Source organism: Dipodomys ordii, unplaced genomic scaffold, assembly GCF_000151885.1.
Source record: "Dipodomys ordii isolate 6190 unplaced genomic scaffold, Dord_2.0 Scaffold140, whole genome shotgun sequence".
NCBI classification, from domain to species: domain Eukaryota; kingdom Metazoa; phylum Chordata; class Mammalia; order Rodentia; family Heteromyidae; genus Dipodomys; species Dipodomys ordii.
The window spans coordinates 1,386,169-1,408,825 of record NW_012267356.1 but is presented as its reverse complement, the minus strand read 5'-3'; the positions used below and the strand labels follow the sequence as shown (position 1 = coordinate 1,408,825).

General features: G+C 39.8%; 1 protein-coding gene across 1 annotated transcript; it reads right to left on the bottom strand.

Moving 5' to 3' along the window:
* Positions 1-449: 449 nt before the first annotated feature.
* Proser1 (proline and serine rich 1) lies at positions 450-22,475 on the bottom strand. Its single transcript, XM_013031442.1, has 13 exons — positions 22,101-22,475; positions 19,625-19,690; positions 17,212-17,280; positions 15,360-15,454; positions 14,250-14,343; positions 12,456-12,566; positions 10,086-10,169; positions 8,595-8,673; positions 8,042-8,137; positions 5,899-5,943; positions 2,877-4,629; positions 2,272-2,422; positions 450-1,773 (listed from the first exon to the last, which is right to left on the bottom strand). The coding sequence occupies exons 1-13, from the start codon at positions 22,143-22,145 to the stop codon at positions 1,651-1,653; spliced, it is 2,811 nt and encodes a 936-aa protein (XP_012886896.1). The 5' UTR covers positions 22,146-22,475; the 3' UTR covers positions 450-1,650.
* Positions 22,476-22,657: the final 182 nt, after the last annotated feature.

Genomic DNA, 22,657 nt, shown 5'->3' with positions numbered 1-22,657 from the left:
CAACATGTGCAAGATAGCAAGAAGAAATGTAGAAGAGATAGCAAGAAAAAATGTAGAAGACAGGATATGATTGCTTTGTGCACAGGAGAACAGAAACACACCTCTAGGTAACAATATAGGGAACAGAGGTGATTCATTCAATAAAATAGAAACTTTAAAGTGTGATTAATGTAGAATTAAAAAGAACAAATGGTAACTTCTAGCAACTAAATGAGACAAACAGGTTATAGTCTGTTATATTCTGTGTTTGAAGAAGGTAAGTATGTATCAGTTTCAAATATTATGGCTTTTATATAAAGATTTAAGGAAGTGGCCATCAATAGTTTGCATTTCAATCAAATTCAGACAGGAAAAAACAATTATTAGCTCTAGTGAGTAAAGCCAATTTAAAAAACCTATCTAAGCATTTAATAAAACGCATAAAATATTTCATATCCATAAAGTTTATTTTTAAAAATGTTAAAAACTATCTATACAGGAATATTTAATATACTTAAAAATGTTTGTTCCCCATATTGAAGGAAAATACATTTGCAACATCTTCCAGACGCCATCTTTATAAAAGTAAAACCTCTTGATGCTGAAATGTACTACAGTAGATTCTAGTTTATGCTTTTAAATCATAGGACTGGAATTCATTCTTCCTATGTCCCCCCACCCCAATGTGGCAGTTCTTAAATTAATGACATTCAATCATGATATACTACCACAGGTCCTTAGATAGCGTACACACTGCATATATACTACGCAAGTCTTCTCTAGTTGCTGTCACGTAATTCTTTCAGATAAGCATTTGATTTTAAGTACAAAGAGAAATACTACATCCCATGATTGTAAACATTCACCGAGAGCTTCCAGAGCACAGTGAGTAATAGTGCAGCTGAGAGTCCATTAGCTGTTCCTCACTCATCTGGATACTGCTGAGATTAGAAATGTGCTGAAGGCCAACCTTGTCATAAAGCCTTCTTCACTTGTAACAAAGTAGTTACAAGTTTTAACAACTACTTTGTAGTTCTGGAATATACACCTGAAAGTCATTCTCAAGATGACATTAAGCACCATTTTCACTTACCTGAAATATATAGAGTTAAATTCAGCAGTATGTGCCACCATTAATAGCAGAAATGAAAAGAAACAGTGGGTCTTGAATCCCCTTTTGCAGATACATAGAGAGTACCAAGGTCCAACTGATAAGAGCAGAAGCTGCTTGTGCATTTGATCAAGAGTACTACTTCTCCAGGGCTGCATGCAACCCATACATCTGAGGCACAACTATTACTTCTGTCAGTGGAGGCTACACAAGCGGATTTAAGGCTGTTTTCGGCTATAAAGAGTTCAGTCTCCTCTTTAATATTCTATCTAGATCACATACATGACTCAAAATTTTGTAGGATGGAAGTTAAAAACTCCCCAAATACTTTTTAAATACTGTTAATCCATACAATTTGCCAGTATAGTTATAATGGAGTGGGGAGTAATCACACTTAAAAGCATTATTTTTAAAAAATGCAACAGGAATTTTTCAACTCTTGTCCCAGCTTCCTAGGCCTATCTATCCTCATGTTCTAACTTTTGGCCAATTTCACATTTGTCAGATTGTTCGCTGCAGTTCTCAAGTTGATCCCAAGAACAAGAAACATTTAGAGATGATCACTGCCATCCAGTCTGCGACAGGCTTGGCTGCAAGGAAAAAGGTGTTCCAGGTGTGGAAGGGTAAGCAGGAAACCCCTCCGGCTGAGCTGGGTAGCTTTCCAGGGCAGAAGCTGAATGGACCTGGGAGAAAAAGAAAAAGAGCTTAGCAGAGTGCCAAATGCAATCAAGTCTTGACTTGCTTTGTCTGTTACACATATTCGTAAAATTAAGAAAAGGCCAAACTTTTAAGGAAGGAAAGTCTGTTTCTAGCAGACTTTCTAGCATTTTAGGAAATGTTTAAACTTCTTCAGGTAGAGGAGAGGCATGGAAGTGTCACTAAAATACTACCTATTCTTGCAAATAGGTTCTTTTTAGTAGAAGACAAGTTGTCAGACATAAGAATCCATTTTATTCAGATCTTCAATTGGAGATTTAAAAAAAAATTCACATAGGGTTTAGTTTTATCTAAGCCTTTGTTAATTTTCTGAAAGAAGGCAAGCACAACTTGCAAATTTGGGGGGAACTAATTGATCCTGAAACCCCCAGAAAGAAGAGCAGATTCTTGCCACTGTTGGTGTGATGGCTACTGAGGTGACCTGAGTGTGCCACCTTTCTATTCAGGCTGGCTGTGCCACCTACCTGCTGCAACAATGCTGACTGGGCAGCCGCACTGTGCTGTAATTCCTGCAGGGATGACTGTGGAGCACTCTGGGAAAACCCAGGGATGCCTGGGAGGGACAGAAGGCCTGGAAAAACAGAACTGCCAGCAGCCTGAAGTCCGGATGATAAACTAAAGGAATGGATACAAAATAGGTCAAATTGCAGATCAGACAGAAGCTGCTTTCTACCTGTCAAGAAGTATCTTAAGATGTTACAAACAAAACAGAATTTCTTCCTCTGTTGTAAGAAACCAGAAATGCTAGCCACTCAGGATGTAATATTAATGAAATAGTCTCTATAATGAATTCAACATAGTGTTATTATGTGTCATACTGTCTGTTACTTTGTAAGCAGCAGTTAACAGCACATATAAATACTAAAACTTTCCTAACAAGTATTAATATTAACACAAAGAATCAGAAAACATTTTTGGGCACTTGGAAACATAATTTTTTTGGCCCAGAAAAAAACATAATTTAGGATCACCACATAATGACATTTTGACTTTTGTTTCCCTAAAATATGATCAATCTAAAGTTTACATTAAAAAATAATTTGAATCAGTTTGCAAAGTATTCACGTACCCAGCTTGTGCAACAAGAGCAGAGTTGAAATTAGAACTAAACGCTGAGGCGAACCCTGGCAGGACAGGAGCTGGTGATGGGGCTGTGGCAGCCACCGGCAGGGGCGTGACAGCAGCCACTGTGGAGGGCGCCTGTAGCCCCGGGAACGAAGGGACCGCAGGGGTCACACTCGGGGTATTTGAGACAGAAAAGCCAGGGTAGGAGGGGTTTGCCGGGGGAAGAGGACCCTGGGTGACTGGGAAGAGCGAGGGCATGGCAGTGGGCAGGGTGAGGGGGAAAGGTGCTGCTGAGGCGGGAGCTGAGGCGGAGAGCCCTGAGAGTGCAGCTGCTGTGGAGCTGGGGTGTGGCGTGGCTGTAGAGGTGGCTATCAATGACCCTGCCAGAGACACGGAGGGATTAAGAGATGGGCTGCTGGGTAAGGGAAAGCTACTGGTCAACGCAGTGAAAGGAGGAAGAGCAGTAAACACTGGGGCAATGGGAGTGGAGGATGCATGTGGCGGGAGGGAAATGGAGGAAAGGGGGTTGGAACCATTTAAGGGAGTACTCAAACCAGAAAGACCTGACAAGGTAGGGTTAAGGCAAGTAGACAAACTGATGGGCACTGAGGTCGAAGTGTATGCACGACCCAGAGTCCCTGACAAACCTAAAGTGCCGTGAGAGGGATTTACAGAATGGGATGGGCCTTTGAAGGCTGAGGGAGTAGGACTGGTGGGCTCAGTTTTGATCATAACTGGAACAGTTGTTATGGCAGGGTTGGAGGAAATACGCAGGTCTGTGGGGCCAGGGTGGGGGCCGTGCAGGAGGGCCGTGGAGGAGCCACAGCTCACAGGCACTGTGGCTGAGGAGGCTGCAGAAGCAGCTAGCAGAGCCTGTGCAGGCTGGGTTGGGGGAGTGGCGGCAGAGTTAGCTGCTGGAGATGCCAGGCCTGGGAACATGGCCAGCCCCGGAGTGGATGACCTCTGCATGGCAGGGACAGTGGACGGGGCATAGCACTTGTTAAGGGCTGATGCAGGAGAATCAGAGTTTCGATTAGGAAGAGAGGATAATGAAGCCAGTCCACTGGTGACAGCAGATGACAAAGCAGAGGAACTGATTAAATTGGTGTCATTTGATGTCAGAAAGCCTTTTAGAGCAGACAGAAGAGGACTGTTTGCACCCAGTGGGCCAGTGGTGCTGGGAACAGACCCACTGGCAATTACAGAAGGCATTGGGTGGGCTACCCCATGGGATGTTGGTGTTAAGGGCAAAGGAACACCTGCAAAAACCGATGACAGTGAAGCAGAACTTGGCTTGTTAGTAGAAGCAACAGAAGAGCTGGCAGAGAAGGACAGGCTAGTAGAAACAAATGTTTCGTTGGAAGCAAGAGTGGCCCGAGGTGTCGATGAGGCCTGAGGGGCTGGGGTTGGAGGAGCAGAAGGCCCGGGCAGTGGCACTAGGCCGGAAAAACTAGAAGGAACAAGAGCAGATGTGGTGCTGTGGATGGAAGCAGCGGGTGCAGTGGGCAAGGAGGGGGTCCTGGTCACTGTTGGGTTTGGTGTTGACGGCTGAGGTATGTGGACAGCTGAGGAGACCTGGCCTGGGAACACAGGAAGTACTGTGTTGGGCATGTTCAATCCAGAACCGGTGGCAGGGGCTGATGCAGATGCATGGTTGACTGCCTTGACGGGGGAGGCAGTAGGGACCGGAGTTGCTGCAGGTGTAGAAGGATTAGAACCATGAGGAGAAAAGAGCTGACTTGCTGGGGTAGAAAATGCTGTGGGAGGAAGAAAGGGAAGAATTTATTATGTTGAAATGTCCAATCTGAATTCCAAAGATATGCATAACTATTATTTTTTAAATCAAGCTTTACAACTAAGAAAAGTAAGGATGGGTCTTATAATACTTGGCTCTTGTAATATTTAAATGGCCAGGATTTCATTCCTGATCTTCCCTTGGGAGCCTAAGTCAGATCTAGGTGGCGTTAGTCTGTCAAGTAACAAGGAGGGAGCCGTAAGAAGCTTAGAAGCTTTCCTTTCCTATTTTGCCACTCTTAAAATCTGAAACTAATTTGTGAGTAGAGTTAAATGCATTTATTTTAATAAACCACTTATCCAGAGTAATAATCAGACATCAGTTCCTTTCTCAAGAACTTGGGAGTTTGTGACTGCCCTTTCAGGAACATACAAAGTATTGTTGCTGCCCCATGGGTTGAGTAAAACACTTCATATTATTAATCTGGGTGTCAGTCCTCTGGTCCCTCTCTCTACCTTTTACTTACACTGACCAATCTAGTCTATATCAACCCTCACTTTCATTTGGCTTGTCCCGAATGCTCCTATAAGGACAACATTGTCTTTCTTTTGCTGTGGCTGTTCTTGTTTTTTTTTTTTCAAAAAGTGCTAGGATGCGCTAAGCAAGCCAGGTCAATCTCCCATAGAAGCCAGTTCAAAAGGACCAAGAAACATCATTCTCAGGGAAGGACATTTTCCCTCTGAGACTCTTACTGTGCCCAAATAACTAGATCCATGTGCACTTTGCTACACAAGAACTGATTCTAACTTTCATGTCAGGAAGTGACTCCTTCCTGACCAGGGGATTAGTGCCCAGAGGGAAATTTCACTACTGTGGTGCTACTGCCACCTGGAGGAATTGTTAAGCACACTGTACCTGTCGTTTCCTTTCCTGCCCAACAGTACTACTGAAATGATTACATTTAAAAGGAGAATCTGACATAGAGTTTAAAAAGCCACAGAATGCAAAGTGACTATGGGGACATATGCCACATGGTATTCAGATGTCATTGCATGTTTGCAAACAGGATACAAAATCATGGATTAACTGACCCAGTATAATGCATGTATTTTACGTTGTATCTAAAACATATTAGGGTTAAGCCATTTTTTAGCAAGTAGTTCATTAATTCCTTATGTAGGAGCTTTCCTTAAACTATTCCAAATATGCTTAACTCAAAACTGTGCTCAGTGATTAACAGAGTAGACAAACATGACAGGATAAATTATACCTGACCAAACTTGGTACTTACTTTGATTCTGTGTAGGTTTTGACTGATTAGAAAGATCTTCATTTTCTATATAAAAATAAATAATTAAAAGGTAAAGTACAGGTAAATACACAGCAGTAAACATAATATATACCTATGGGAAATACAAATATACACACACTGACAGGATTAAACACAATTGTTTTTCCTCTCTGAACATCCTGTCCTTCCACAGCAGGACCTTGCCTTAACAAGTCAGGTTTTAAATAGATTTTTTTAAAAAAATAAGATACATTTAAGAGACCCCTTTGAATCTGCCACCTAAAAGTAGTCTGTGGAAGGGCAGAGACAACTGTCATTAGCTGAGCCAACAGCCAGTCTTCTAGGTAGCACTGCTTACAGGAGTAAAGACTGAGAGTGGGCAATGGCTGCTGGGGGAATATGTACAGAATCCAGTTATCCAAGTGGGCAGACAGATTAAAAGCTATCTGTTAAAAACACTATGAAAGTCATCAGAGAAGCCAGGCACAGTGGCTCAGATCTATAGTTCTAGCTACTCAAGAGGCTGAGATTGCAGTTCCTGGTTAACTAGGACAAAAAAGTTCATGAGACTACCTACCTTAGTGCCCAAATATTCTTAAAAGGTTTGGAAGTAACAAAATCCCTCAAACTCTCTTTAATCTGATAGTCAACAGAAAGGCTTAAACAAAACCAGATACTATTATCATTTTTGGATTCTTTTATGTATAGATTCTAAGCTTTTCCAAACTTGTTTGGTAACAATCCTTTGGTGATGATTAAGGAAAAGAAAAAAAAAGGTAACAAGCAAGGAACCAATGCTTCATGCCTATATTCTGAGATTGAAAGGAGTACGAATTGAGGCCAACCCAAGTTTGTAAGAGGGGGTAGATGGTAAAAGGTAGATGGTGCCTAGGCATGTGCCCCAATAGGAATTGAGACCATATCTCAAAATATAACCAGCACAAAAAAGGGCTGAAGGTGGGCCTCAGTAGTAGAGCAAGTGCCTAGTAAGGTTGAAGCCCTGAGTTTAAAACTTTAGTATGAGCAAACAAACAAATGAATATAAGGAAAATAAAGTAATAGTAGGGATCCATCACTAACCTACTGAACAGAATCTCAGCAACTGAGAAATTGAAGATATGTTTACTAAATGCCACAAGTAGTCCCTGGCCCAGAAAAATCTACCTTACTGTCATGTCATTCTGCCACTCTTCTCATGAACATCTTATCACCAGTCTTGTCTTCTACTACTAACACAACAAACCCCCAGTGGTACATTACATAAGCAGCTCACATTTATTGAAATGGGGGATCTGGAAGACCCTCCTGTGAGTTCCACAGCATTTTGCTCTTTCAGTAGTGATTATTCTTCTTTACCCCTCATAATCTAAGTTATCTCAGAGAAATAAGACAACGCAAAAAGGCGCAATTTAAGTTGGGCATCAGGTGCTCACACCTGTAATTCTACCTACTCAGGAGGCTGAGATCTGAGGATCACAGCCCAGTACATGAGACTTATCTCCAATTAACCACAAAAAAGTAGAAAGTGGAGCTGTGGCTCAAGTTAGGTATAGTGCTAACTTTGGAAACAATGAGGTAGACTACACAGAAAAAAAAATTTTTTTTGGTTGGTCAGGGGGCTTGAACTCTGGGCCGGAATACTCTCCCTCAGCTCTTCAGCTCAAGGCTAGCGTTCTACCAATTGAGCCACAGCACCACTTCCAGTTTTCTGGTGGTTTACTGGAGATAAGAGTCGCATAGACTTTCCTGCCTGGGCTGGCTTTGAACTATGATCCTCAGATCTCAGCCTGAATAGCTAGGGTTATAGGCAACTACATGGAAATTTTAACGTTTTCCTTACCTGTATTTCCCATTATACTGTATACTCTTTGTAAACGGGATATTTCACCTTTGTATGCCCAACACAAAGCACATTGAAAGGTCATCAAATATTACTTAAAAATAGTACCAAATAATTATTAAAATATTCTATACTGCAAAAGGGAAGTATGAAATTATGAAAACAACAACCAAATCTGTCAGGCTCTTGTTGTTAGGACATACCATGCAGAGCAAATGCTCCCTCCATGTGTCTATCTCTATATGATTTAAGACTCTGTGTATGAATTCCTTACTTTTAACACCCATAATAGCATGACTTTACCTGTTCCTCCTTGATTTGGAGTATACGGAGGTGGAGGGGGTATACCTGGAGCTATGACATTGGCTAATGGTACCAGACCTGCATTGTTATAAGCACCTAAAAGAAAAATGTAATACAAAAAAATACATATAACTTAGTATCACTTTTATCAGGAATTCCAACTATATTAGTTATCTAACTTATTTTTACAACTACTCTGTAAAAGAGCTGCATCTCAGGTGGAGATGTGGAGTCAGGGTTAAGTGACACTTGACAGCAGTCAGACAAGTGGAGATCATCTACTGAAGGCAGAAGCCCATTCACTGGCACATAAGGCATACATCATTGCCATTTTAAATTCAAGGTCACTTACCAAAACAAAAACTACAATAATAAAGAGTGATTAAAATGAATCTGAACTTCATTTATCTTAAGGAAAATCAAATGGACTCCACTTCGGTGGTACAGAATAGAAACAGCTGATCATGAGAATACAAGTTCCTAAGTGCTACAGATATCCCAAGAATGCAAACTAAACTTTCAACTTAATAAGTAAAACGGAGAGCACTCTTACTTGGTGCGATAGTTGCATGTGGTCGGCATGGAGGTATTGGGTAAGGAACAGGTTTGTGTGGATTGTATGTTGAAGGAGGCTAAACAAGAGGGAAAGTAAAGCAGTTAGAAGAAAAACAAGTAAGCTGTCTCCAAGCAAAATATACCTTGCTTTTCATACTTTAGTACCAATAAACCTAAAAATGCTCCAATGTATCAAATGCTAGTACAATGCAATGGTGAAAATGAAGGATCTTTCTTTAATAAATGTGGTTCCTATTAAAATTCAAAGGCATGCTCTGCCACAGATGGCTAGCTGTGTGTTTAATACTCAAATAAAGTTAAATCCAAGAATTCCTATCCTTTCCTTTGTAACTAGCAGAAGAAATTAGCTCTGTGAGAAACCTGAAGGCAGCAGAAGCTAAACGAATTAGGAATTGATCCTATCAGCCCTAGCTTCTTTTCTCCTTTTGGAAGATAAAAGCACTTTTCTTAGCACCTGGAATTCCAACAACTCCTACAGAATGTATATTGGAATTAGGAATTCAATATTTCAGTTCTTTTGCCTATTGCAATCCATAAACCCACATTTTATTGTACAGTTGATGGTTTATGCTAATAAAAGCATTAAAAATTTTGTCTTTACAGAATCAGAAGTATTTAAAGCTAAGTATTTAAACTGTACAGTTAGTGGTGTTTATGTAACAAAGAGCATTAAAAAAAAATTGGGTCTTTTCAGAATCAGAAGTACTGAGAGCTAAACATTTCAAGCTGTACTTTCACCTGCAGGAAGTGAGAGAGTGTGAGTGAACCTTGGGGATAGAAGAGATCACCGCTGGGACAGGCCCTTGTTTCTCCACAGTCGCTAGCAAACTAGTCATGGGGATAGGCAAGGACCACAAGGAGGCTGTGTGTAGGTGCCTCAAACTTCAACAATCCTTCAACAAAGGATTAAATTCTCCTGTTTAATTTACATTCCAGTCACAATCACTCTCTTGGAAAGATTCAACATCCTGGTTCCATCCTTATTTCACCAAGCTGACCTCAAATCTGAACATCAGTTCAAGCATATGCCAACTCATACTTCCAACTCAATAGCTGAAAGGAGTAAAACAATTTGACTTTGTTACTTTGAAATAAACTGCTTAACCTCAAAAATGCCTTAATACTGCTAACTAATTATACTTTTTTTTGTTTATTTGTCGGTTGTGAGGGCTGAACTCTGGGCCCGGATGTTGTCCCTCAGCTCTTCAGCTCAAGGTTGTAGCCTTGAGCTGTGAGCCACAGTGCCACTTCCAGCTTTTTTCTGCTTATGTGGTGCTGAGGATTTGAACCCAGGCCCTCATACATGCGAAGCAAGCACTCTACCACTGAGCCAACTTCCCAGCCCCAATATATACTGTATTTTATCTTGAGAACTTCTAGTATATTTAAATTTTGTTATGCAAGAATTTATGCATTCAGTAGAAAGTTACATGTGATACTGTTTTCATTTTTTATTTTTAGAACATACTGGTTTGGATGGTCCAAGAATCCGTGCAGCAATTCCTTTGCCTTCATTGGTACATTCTTCACCATCTTTTTTCAAAGGGGTTCCCTATTTTAAAAAAAAGGAAAAGAAAAATAATTTAGACTTATTTCCTAGAGTTAAGATTCAGACTCTGGACCACATTCTGCCCTAGAATCTCACTATGTAGCCCAGGCTAGTTTTAAACTCTTGATCCTTCTGCCTAAGTGGTCCCAAGTGCTGCGATTTCAGGCATGTGCCACACTGGGCTGGTCCAGGGTTCTTAACTGTCCTGTCATGAAACTCCGTAACACTGGTATCAAGTTCTCTAAAGTAAACATGCAATATGCAGAAAGGAGTAACACAGAAGAATCAAATATATTCTAATTTCTTTCTTCACAGAAAGAAAGAGAAACATGAAAACATACTTCTTATGCCCCAGTGTATAAACACTCAAAAAAATGAAACAAGCCAGGTGATGGTGGCTCATGCCTATAATACTAGCTATTTAGGAGGCTGAGATCTGAGGATCATGGTTCGAAGCCAGCCCACACAGGAAAGCCAGCCCACACAGGAAAGCCAGCCCACACAGGAAAGCCAGCCCACACAGGAAAGCCAGCCCACACAGGAAAGTCTAGGACTTTTGTCTCCAATTAACCACCAGAAAAATGGAAGTGGCACTGTTGCTCAAAGTGGTAGAGTGCTAGCCTTGAGCAGAAAAACTCAAGGTCAGTGCCCAATCTCTGAGTGAAATAGAATACCAGTATTCCAGTTGAAAATGTGAAAAGGGTGTTCTCTATTAAAGTGTGTTATGCTTTCAAAGACAAATGAAACCTCACTAAAGACTGCTAAATGAACATACCAGAATAAGCTGATTAGACTAATACTATATGTCCTTAGTGGCATGCACTAGTATGAAAGTCAACTTCCAACATGGTCTCCATTGGTACTAATCTTGTCCCTGCCCTAGTATAGTACCCATCCCTGAAAGAACAGGGTCAGCCTGTATAACTAATAGCATATACAAAAATGATGGCATTTGATTTTCAAGATCAACGGATAAAAACCCCTGCATTTCTTTTTGGCTTCTCAGATTGCTTGCTTTGGCAGAAGCCAGCTGCCATGTCATGAGAATATTCAAGCAGCATCATGGAAAAGTCCTTGTGTTAAGGAAAAGTCCACTGACAAGGTAAAGTCCTTATGTCAAGGAACAGTCCCCTGACAATCAGCAACACCAACCTGACAAGCAAGAAAGTAAGCTATCTTGAAAGAATATGCTTAAGTTCCAATCAGGTTTTCAGATGAATGCAAATTCACAAGAAACCCTGAGCCAGAACTACCCAGCTAAGCCATATCCAAGTTCCTCAGCTATATAAGATCAATATTGAGGGGGCTAGGAAGGTGGCTCAGTGGTAGAGTGCTTGCCTCACATGCATGAGACCCTGGGCTCAATTCCTCAGTACCACATAAACAGAAAAGGCTGGAAGTAGCACTATGGCTCAAGTGGTAGAGAGCTAGTCTTGAGCTGAAGAGCTCAGGGACAGCGTCCAGGCCCAGAGTTCAAACCCCACAACTGACCAAAAAACAAAAACAAGAAACAACATAAAACCCCCAATATTGATTAATACACAAACCAGGGGTTTGTGTTACATAGTTTCTGTTACATAGTAACAAAAATGGAAACAGTTATTTCACAAAGGGGTTTGAAGGAGCCTGGATGGTATAAAAAATGCTTCTCTCACAGAACTTCTTCTAGGTTTTACTATGCAATGTAATTCTCATGAAGGAAATAGGACATGTAAAGTTTTCCTAAGTCTACATACTATTTAGTATGTAACTGAGACAAAAATACTGAGTATCTGAGAAATGCTCCTTTATTAAATGTAAATCAGTGCTTCCATAGTACACGTAAAAACAAAACAAAAACTATCACATTTTGTTTGGCTTCTTCTGAAAAACTTACAGATATAATGAGCCGGACATTGGTGGCTCATTCCTCTAATCCTAGCTCCTTGAAAGGCTGAGGTCTGAGGATCATGTGTTCAAAATCAGCCCATTAGAGAAATCCTAGAGACTCCATCTCCAATGAATCAGCAAAAAAAGCCAGACTAGAAGCATGGCTCAAGTGATAAAGTGTCAGATGTGAACCAGAGCCCCTCAGTGCAAGTCCCAGTATTGGTGTACATACATACATGTGCATGTGTATGCAAGTTAATATAGCTTAATATAGCTATTCATTGAGGTGATGACTTCATAGAAGACCTTTCCTTTGAAGAAGCCTCATCATCTGGGATGTTCTCTTAAATATCATGAACTTATGTTGCTTTCACATTGAATCATAAGAAGTTTCACATATAGTCAGTATAATGTACTTACTGGGAATATTCCATTTATACGACTGGGTTTTCCTTTGGGATATGGGTTTCCTGGGATGGTACCACAAGAAGATATCATAGCATGAGGAGCTTTACAGCCCCCTTTGAAAGCCTGTAATACAAAAGAGTAGTTCAAAAAAGTCAAATCAACTCCAATCAAGTAATCTGTTGAAGCCAGCTAAAATGTATGAATTAAGGAATAGTACCATCTCCCATTTGTTCATATACCAACTGGGGCACACAACAGTCCAAATGCAATATATTATACAAAATATATATGTATATAATACCAATGCAATTATTAAAATGGGAACATTAATGTTATAACTAATATTTCCTTAAAATATTTTCACAATATTCGGTAAATTGTGTGGAAAAGAAATCTATTTATATTAACTAATCTACTCCACAGGTCACTAGGTCTCCAAAAACTATACTAGTGAGTAGCCAAGAATTATTTTGGACACAACATGTTACAAAATTCTAGAAGGGATTTGGGTTTAGAATGTATAATTCTGTATCCCCAGCTTCTAAAATGTTGTCTCACACATACTGAGTTCATAATCCCTGAAATCTTTATATTTTGATCTAGATAGTAAAGAGCTAATTGTAGATTACTGTTATCATTTTGGTGCTGGGAACGGAATCCAAGGTCTTGAGCATACCAGAAAAGTGCTGCAGCACCACTGAGCTACATCTCTAGACCCTGGTACACAATAAATAAGTTAAATGAATGATAACCACTGTATAAGGCAATTTCAATGCTACATTATAGAAATATTTACATACAAAACTATATTATGTCTTATATACACATACGTTTGTGCGTCTCCAAGTTATACTATAATTCATAACATTTATTTCTATTAGCTGTATAATTTAGCTCCCTACTAATGTTAGCCCTTACAAAAATCATCTTAGCTAACGTCTGGCTCAAGTGGTCAAGTGCCAGCTATGAGCAAGAAAAAAAAATCTCGATTTTGGGCCATTCACTGTGAACTATACTAGGTGAATAGTAACTTTATATATGAATTTGTATGTTTCTATTTCCTTAGAACAAATTCCAGGAAGTAGAACTTTTGGGAAAAAAATGTCTGAACATTTAATGTTTGAACATTTTATTTTAAAGGGTCTATAAGTCTACATTTGAGAATACAGTTGTCATGCTAATTAATCAAACCCTACATTCCACAGAACACTTAGTGCTAGTATATTTCTGAGAAGAAAACTGACAAAAATTTTAATAAAACTACAGCCATGTATATAATGGCTCCATAAAGACCTCAGTCAAGAGCACAATGAAAAATTTAAAAACAGGGCTCAAATCTGTGTATGTGAAACAGAGAAAGGCAGCGTTGCCACCCTTCTTTGGAATCGGAGAAAGCTGTGAGGCCATAGGAGAGTTACTTAGCACATTCTTCATGTAGTTTTCTGATTATTTCAGCTTACAGCTATGGAGAGTCTAAGGAATTCTCTACCTTAAGTGACCAGTCATGCATTTTAGGCTAGAACAGGTACTGCTTTACCCTCTTTTATACATTTTAAATTGATATTCTTTTATTTTTATATTAATTTTCTATAAGTTTAACATAAGCCTGTTGAGACAGCCAATTCAAAAGCTCAAGCTCCTTAGTATTTGTTTTCACTCTTAAGCCATCTCCTCCGGCAGCCCATGGAGCCAGCCCTATCTCTCCTCCATATATCCAAGTTAGCAGAAAAGAGGGAGACATTTCCTTCACCACCACTATTCTGAAAAGGTATCATGTCCTCTTCACAGCAATCTTGAGGAAATTACCTGCTCCAGCACTCTCTTGCACCGTTTCTTCTCAGACATGTTTATCCTGAACAAATCTTCAATGGGGCGGGAGTTCTGTGCATCAACAATGTTTCTACCAAGGAAACACAATTCAGCTCTTTGCTTAAGAACATAGAGGTCAGCAACTCTGGTTTACCACACAAGCATAGCTGAGACCTCAGGACACAGGGAGAAAACAGGATTATTTCCTTTAACAGATCAATTTAAATACAGTTATATAACAATGACAAAAATAACTGAACTGTTTAGATGATTACTGGGAAGTTACAAAGTAATACAGCAAACAAAGAACATTGTTTTGATTTTGAGATGAGGGAGAATGATGGAAGGACTGACATTAATCAAGATACAGTGCATTCATAAATAGACATATCAAAACCGAAACCCCCACAATACTACTTAGAGATTATATAGGAAAAAAAAACAATTGTTTTGAAATTCTTGAAAACAAAGTCTCTCTGATAAGTGTCAGGAGAGATGGGACTAGAATGTATGCAATACATTAAAATGAAGGTTGATGTAAATGTTTGCCATGTATTAAAATTTGTGTTTTAATGGATATTATCAGTATATAAACATTCAAAATGTACGCCCTATGAATAAATTAACTTGCATATCCTTCAACTGAACAAAGATTAGATCCTGCCCTTTTCTCAGGCTCATGCTCATTATGACCATCTCTAAATGCTCTGAGGTGTCTTCACTTCCCTTATAGCATTTAAAGTTCATTATGTACTTCATAGCTGTGAATCCTGATTTTTACTATTAAGAGAAAGAAGGTTCAGAAAGTATATGTGTCTTCAACTTGTCTTTCATGTAATTTGGATCAGGAAGGCAGCAAGTCACTGATATGAAGAAAAATCAAACTAAATTATCCCTCCATGTCCTATGATTTTGTAGGTTATACCATTTGGTAATAAGCACACTGGCTATTATTCAAATAGAATCAGAATCCATCATTAAACTTTCTAGACTATATTTTATTAAGGGTCTATTTATGCACATAGTTCTCACACATTAACACACAGCAATGAGTGGGAAGATGGTTAACAAGCTTCCACATTTCAAGTAAGAGAATGAACTACTTACGAAGCTAACAGTTCAAGAGCAACTAGCTTGTCTTTACTGAAGGTGAAGCAGTTGAGTATATTGACCACTTCTGCTGGATGAACAGCTACCATTTTCTATTGATACAAAAAATAATTTCAGCTCAATGCGAAGTTTTCATGCCAGAAATGTGTCCCCCCACACTCACCTTATGAAAATATAAATGTTCTTAGCAGGAACATTTTAGGTGAAACAAAAGCAAAGGCCACTGGGCGCTAGAGGCTCATGCATATAATCCTAGCTACTAAGGAGGCTGAGATCTGAAGGAGCACCGTTAAAAGCCAGTCTGGGCAGGAAAGTATGTGAGACTCTTATCTCCAATAAATGGTCAGAAAACCACAAGTGGCCCTGTGGCAAGTGGTAGAGTGCTCGCTTTGAGCTAAAGAGCTGAGGGACAGTGCCCAGGCCCACAGTTCAAGCCCCATGACCAACAACAACAACAAAAAACAAAACAGAAGCAAATGCCTAAACAACTCAAAACGAAGCTTGAAAACATGTAAATTATACAAGGGAATTAACATTTTAAGGAATTATTATTTTCAGATGAAGATCTAAGTTTTTCTATGAACCCTTTCAATCCACATTTCCTAAATGTGTTCATTTATGGAGTGAAAAAATTAACAAGTACTACCTTCCTCTGAACATTTATAGATAAAAGGAGTATTTATACATACAGGAGATTAAACTAGTCAAAGGACTAGAATGACAATCTCTCTCACTGGAGGAAGTTGGTATGCCACAGACCAGCACCTCCCAAGCAGCAGTCCATAGTGTTGGACAGAGCCAGGAAAAAACTAGAACTGTTATAAAGGGTCTACTTAATGTACATAAGACAATCTAAAGATTCAATGAAATGTTACACAATCATATACTAAACTACGTAAAATATCAAAAATTAATGTAGCTCATGTAATGTATGGAAACATTCCTTTTACAACTTCTTTAGCAAAATCAGTCTTCTGTGTAAAATAATGTGTCAAATCAGACTGCCTTTTATAGAAAAGGTGCGACAGTTTGGCTCAGGTAGATGACATGAACTGGCCCTGTAAAACACTCTTCACCTCTGAAATGTAATTCTAAAGCAGGCAGAGAGGCAAGCAGGCTACAGAGCTGGTATGAGTTTGATAAAATAATGTGAGACTCTCATCAGTATTTCTTTTAGAAATAATTCTCACTGGTGCCAGGAGAAAGGTGTATACCAGAGGATGGGAGAGATAACCCTTACTTCTTTTGTAAAGTAAAACAAACAAACAAACAATAACAACAACAATAACAAATACTAGGTTGATTCCTGTAAGAAGTTAAGGACTTGTTAACTGGTTCTATCAAAGCTACTCATCCCTGATACTCCTTGGAGCACCTCCCTCTACAACTGGATGGGTGCTCTGTACCTCCTAGATGTTCCTGTTTATCCAGACTCCATGCCTATCATAATAATTCCCATGAAATAAAAACAGTTCCGTAGGCTAGCTATGCCCATTACGTTCAATAGCTATGGGTGACCAATGCCTACCAAAACACACAGGGTGAATGGTAAAAATCTACCTTTAAAGAAAATCAATATAGACCCAAAGAATGCAAACATAACCTGCCTGATGTGATGACTCTTCTAAGACTAAATAGAAGAGGCACGTAGATGGTTTAAAAAAGTGCATAAGATGGTTTAATCAAGTGCATAAGAACACTTACAAATTCAAGCTAGTCAATTAATACTTTCCTCTAATTTGTTAATCATGGAAATGTGGTATGGAATTTAATAGGGCATGAAATATAAATTTACACTTCAGGAAGTTTAAATTTTTTGTTATGATAAAATTTATAATATGATACTTACATGCTGTAATGCTTTCATTGCTTTCAACTGAGGCTCTGCCCAGGAAAAGTATCTCAATAAATCAACCACCTGAAAGCAAATGTTCATTTAGTACTGATGACAGTATGTTTTGCATACATTTCTATAAAAACTCATTCCAATATTTAAAATTGTGCAGCCTACGTGATGAAGATGGCACTGGAGTCTAAATGTGACTTCCAACAGAGTAACCAACCATGTCTTTGAATGTGGAAATTTAAATCACTTAAATCTAATTTAAAATTCAATTTTTCAGAAGCACAAAGCACATTTCAAGCGCTCAATAGCCAGATGAAGCCAACAGCTACCACAGACAATATTTCTACCATCACAGAAAGTTGTGATGAACAGCAATGGTTTCCAAAAAAAGGAAAACATGCTAGGCACTGGTTGCATCACATCTATAATCTTAAGCCACTCAGGAGTTTAACCTGAGTATCATGGTTGGAACCCAGCCTATGAAGGAAAAGTCTGTGAGACTCTAACCTTTAATTAACCAGCCACCCTCCCCCCTAAAAAACCCCACAACAAACAACAACTAACAAAAATAGAAGTAGAGTTGTGGCTTAAGTGACAGAGCAGCAGCCTTGAGAGAAAAGGTTGAGGGACAGTGCCCAAGCCCTGAGCTCAAGACCAAGTAAAGGCACACAAAACAAAACAAAAAAGGGAAAATATATAATCCAGGAAAAAGTGAGCACCAGTTGGAGGGCTGGTGAGATGTGTTAAATGGTAACTACCAGCTTGGGACAATAAAAGTATATTGTGAATGGAAAACTTTAAAACAAAGATGGAGAGTGTGATAGGAGTTCAACCATCTACACAGGTGTGGTGGGTATGACTTATGGAGGTCCACTGGCATCTAACTTCACCTGAATATGTAGGGCACAATACTTCACTCATCTATTCTTTCAAAATCTAAGGATCACCATAGGCAACTCCAGCAGTTTCTTAATGGCGTTATCTTTTTGAGAATTCAGATAGCTAGGTCTCATTAACTCCCACTACCACCCAGAGAACTAGACAGAGAATAAGAGCTGAACAAGGTCTAAGATCTGGTCTACTGCCCCCAAGGATAATTCAATAAATAAATAAATAAATACTACATCACAAAACTGGGTCAACTACCTTATTATGAGGGCCTTAAAATGTGCTAACATTTTAATTCTACAACTTAATTAAGCAGGATGTAAAGAAAGTGAAAATACTTTTCTTATAAAGCAACACACAAACAGTAAACAGAGTTCTTCATACTTCCTAGTTCATTTGGAATGAAGCTATAATTTTTTCTATGGAAATGGTATTCCTACTTCATATTCAAGGCTGTATTTTATATATTATAAAACTTAAACTGCTAGCCTTTTAATGCAGCAGGTGGACTTAGCTTTAAAGATTTAAATGATTTTAACAAAATGAAGCACCACTAAGATTATAAAATCAATCTCTCTTGCACACACACACACACACCCCTTACACACAGCTATTGACTATAACTTTTATTTTCAAAACATGTAAAGAACATAGATAACTATGTAAAACCATGGGAAAACTAAAAATCAACATTAAAAGGATAGTAACAGATGTACATCAAAAAAGAGCTTTAAGAACTTGGTTGACAGCCCTTTAGGCCTTTGAAGTTCTTGATACTTTTCAAGCCCTCGAGAAAGAGAGTGGGTGTTTACTAATCCAGTCTCTAAGTCCATCACAGAACTGCCCTCCACAATTATTTCTGATTTCTAGCAAGACCCTTCCTAGCATTACTCAAACACTGTCCTCAAGGACACTGGATACTATAAGTTTGTAATATGACAATGGGACAAGGAAAACTGTTGGTGATAGAACTTTTCACTCGGGATAGTTGGGGGGCAGGAGGACAGTAGAAGTGAGATTGATTACAACACAATGTAAATGTGTGGAGCTGTAACAATGAAATCCTGCCTTGTATAACTAACATAAGCTAATAAAAATTGTCCTTCACTCTGCATATGTGCACATTTATATGTACAAACACTTTTCTAAAAATCATTAAAGTTCCCTGAAGTGGGGTGGAAAGTGTTCACTAAATTATTCATGTTTAACACATTAGTCTTCTTGAGACAGTAAGGGAATCATTAGGACACTGTGTATCTTTTCCCTTAATGCCGCAGTTTAGTTAGTGGCGTCATACAACCTTTATGCATTCTTTTATATCAAGTCAATTTTGCAAATTATTGTCTTATAAAGGGTAGGTTCACAAAGTATCTTTGACTTATTAAAATCTGTAAAGTTTTCTGCTGAGTTTCTTAAGCTCCTGGATAACTATAGCAACAAAATAAAAGCAACTCTGTATTTGACTAGCAGGTAAATACATATATTAACCAGAACACTAGTCTAGGGAGAAGGCTTAGACAAGGAATACCTGTTCACTAGAGAAGTATCCATGCACGTATTCAATTGCTTTTAATTTATATTCTGTCAAGACAGCCTAGAAAAGAAAAGCAGTATTAATATATACATATACCAAACTGTTCAAGCAACTCAACAGCATCTACAGAGAGAAGGGGGGAAAGAGGAGGGGAGGGAGAGGGAAAGGGAGGAAGAAGGAGGGTGTGAGGGAGAGAGACAGAGGAGAGAGAAGGGGAGAGCGGGGAGAGAAGGGGAGCGGAGGGGAGAGGAAGGGAGAGGAGGGGAGGGAGGTAGGGAGAGTGAGAGAGAATGCCGAAAGCCTCCTAGGACTCCCTACTCACTCCTACAAAGAAAGTACCATTTTAACAAGGAAGAGTCAATAATGGGAGAAATTACATATAGTATTTCCCACCTAAACTATTTGTCATTTCGTAATGTATTAAATGTATAGAACGTCCAGTGATTAAAAAAAAAAGCAAGACTACAAAGTCAGGTTGAGGCCTTCAGCAAACACCTCAAACAATGTCTGGGTCTGCCACTCACTGACATCAGACTTTGACAGACATTTTCATTCCTTTAAAGCATCATTCACGACCCACCTCAAAGAAAGTGCAAGACAAAATCTGATCTGACCCACAACAGCTGTTCAGTAACCAGTTTCTTTGCTCTGGAACAGTATGTGAGAGAAGTACAGGACCTGGACAACTGAAATCACATCAACACTTCCAGCTCCTTACTGAGAGACAGAAATGCTCAGCTACCATAACTTGGGAGTCACTAATAACTAAAAATGAACTAATACTTTTGTTCTTACACTGAAACAATTACAGTATTTGTATTAGTCCAAATATTTGATTCTGGCAGGAGAAAATGTCATTAATTACTGGTACCCCCAGGGTGCTCCTCACAGAAACTGAGGAAAAAAGTGTTAGCAATTCAGATTCAAATACCTAGCCTCCAGCACCAAGTGCCAAGCTTCAGCCAGACTTCCTCAGATTGAATACTACACACCCTACCACCCACTGCTTAATCTCACTCAGTCAAACTAACCAACAGAAACTAGGTGGGCCGCCTATAAAACCATCAGTCTCTCCCTCAGGGGTAACTAAAAAAATGACTCCAACATTAAGTACTCACAATTAGGGGCTAAAGTTACCTTCAAATTCAACAAAGCCCTCACTCTCATCTCCATTCCTAAAAGTCTACTAACTTGTTTTAAATGACAATGGTGACAATCAAAATAAGGAGAGACACAAGACCAGTTTAATTGGACATTTACATTTAAAGACAAACCATAGCAAAGCCATATTCAGGAACGCACCTACTGCATTCCACTTTAAAGTATTTTAGACAAGCACCCAATCTTTAGGCCAAGGAAGCAAAAGAGCATCCACAAAGAGCAGAGCATGAATAACTGAAGTTGCCACCACACTCAAATACCTTTCATCTCTGGAAAATGTCCTGTACCCCTCATTTCTATTTACTATAGGGCATTTTAACAACACTAAGGGAGAGGATATTCATACTGAAACCCTGTATCAGCTATAAGTAGAAAATCTACTGGTCTGCTTGAATTTACAAGGTATTTTCTCAGACAAGCTGAACATCAATTCATGAACAAATTTGACAAATTCCAGGTATACACAGCTGGCAAACCAATATTTCATTCCAAATACTAACTGGAGAAATTGGATTTGCAAGTTTCCAAATTTTAAATCTTTTTTTTAAAAACAAACTAAATAAAAAAAAATTAATAATGGCCAATTTGCAAAAGAAAATAAATAAAAAAGGAAAACTAGCAGCTTCGTAAACTGAAGTAAACAATCAGTAGTACCAAAGCACCCAGTTTGGATTCTTTTGGGGTTAAAGGGCTTAAGGCATAGAAATACCCATTACTAGCCCTTGGCGCCCTCTTCCAAGTTCTTTTAGTTTTAAGTAGGTAGGTTCTTGGGGTGCTGGAGATACGTGTAGACTCTACCCAGAATGCTTCTGGTAGATTATGGGAAGTAGGAGATTCAAAATAACCTTGTAAATCAAGAGTGGAGGACTCCTCCACGCAAAGAAACAAAGTTCAAGTTACTGAAGATCCCTTCCCCACAACGTGGCTGTACACTTAACGTCACACTAGTTACTGAACAAGTCCCTATAGGTCACCCCATCCTCAGATTTGAGATAAAAAAAAGAAATCCTAGGAATTACCACAAAGAACATTTCTACTTATTTAAGTTTCTTATCCTGAAGAACAGAGATTTGCGGAAACAGCTTGGAAACCAAAGGTAAATCTGAATTTCCACAATGCCTCACTGACTTCCAAAGACGCACCGTGAAACGCATCAAGACGTAGCTTCCACACCACGCGTGAAATTGCCAATGCATTGAAGCAATTAGTTTCTGCACGCCCCCACATGCAGTACCTCGAAACAAACCAGCAACCACCCCCCCCCCTCCCCGCCAGTATTCCAGTCTCCAAGCGGCTGGGGTGTCATTACCTTCCTGATTTCATCCAGCACCGTCTCAAAGGACTTTTTATCCATCTTGAGCCCTATCTCGACGTAGTTTTTAGACAACTATAAAATCTTCATCTCTGGTCATCAGCGCCGGTAGGAGGAAAACACGTTTACAGTCCAGGAAGGAAAGCACTCGGGATGGGGGATGGAGGGGTCGTGAAGAGGTAGAGTACTGCAAACTCCGTCAACGCATTAAAACGCGGATGGGAAAAACTTTCAGGCAACCACCACCAAAAATAGATGAAAGCCACCGCCGGGAGGCTTCCGCAGCCAACTCCACACCGAGCTCCACGGCGTCCCGGGGAAGGGCAGAGCCTCGCGGCCAAGTCCGGGCTCCGGCGCGGAGCTGGAGCGCGAGGACCACAAGGCCGCGGGGCCACTTTCCGCGACCGCAGCGGCCCCGGCGCCCCGACTCTCCCCCGCCCCTCGGCGGCCTCCAGGCCCGCACCAGCGCCCGCACCGGTGCGCCTCACCGCCGCGATCCGGGATTCACCGCCAGGCTCCCGCTCATCCCCGGCCGCTCCGCCCGACTCCGGGGT

What these genes read in the sequence shown, in the direction of transcription:
- Proser1 (XM_013031442.1), bottom strand. Translation starts at nt 22,145, where the DNA reads ATGGATAAAAAGTCCTTTGAGACGGTGCTGGATGAAATCAGGAAG. An exon ending in TGCTGGATGAAATCAGGAAG is followed by an intron (nt 19,691 to 22,100) that starts GTAATGACACCC and finishes TTTCTTTTCTAG; the next exon opens with GCTGTCTTGACAGAATATAA. An exon ending in TTCTTGGACCATCCAAACCA is followed by an intron (nt 8,674 to 10,085) that starts GTATGTTCTAAA and finishes CCTCTTGTTTAG; the next exon opens with CCTCCTTCAACATACAATCC.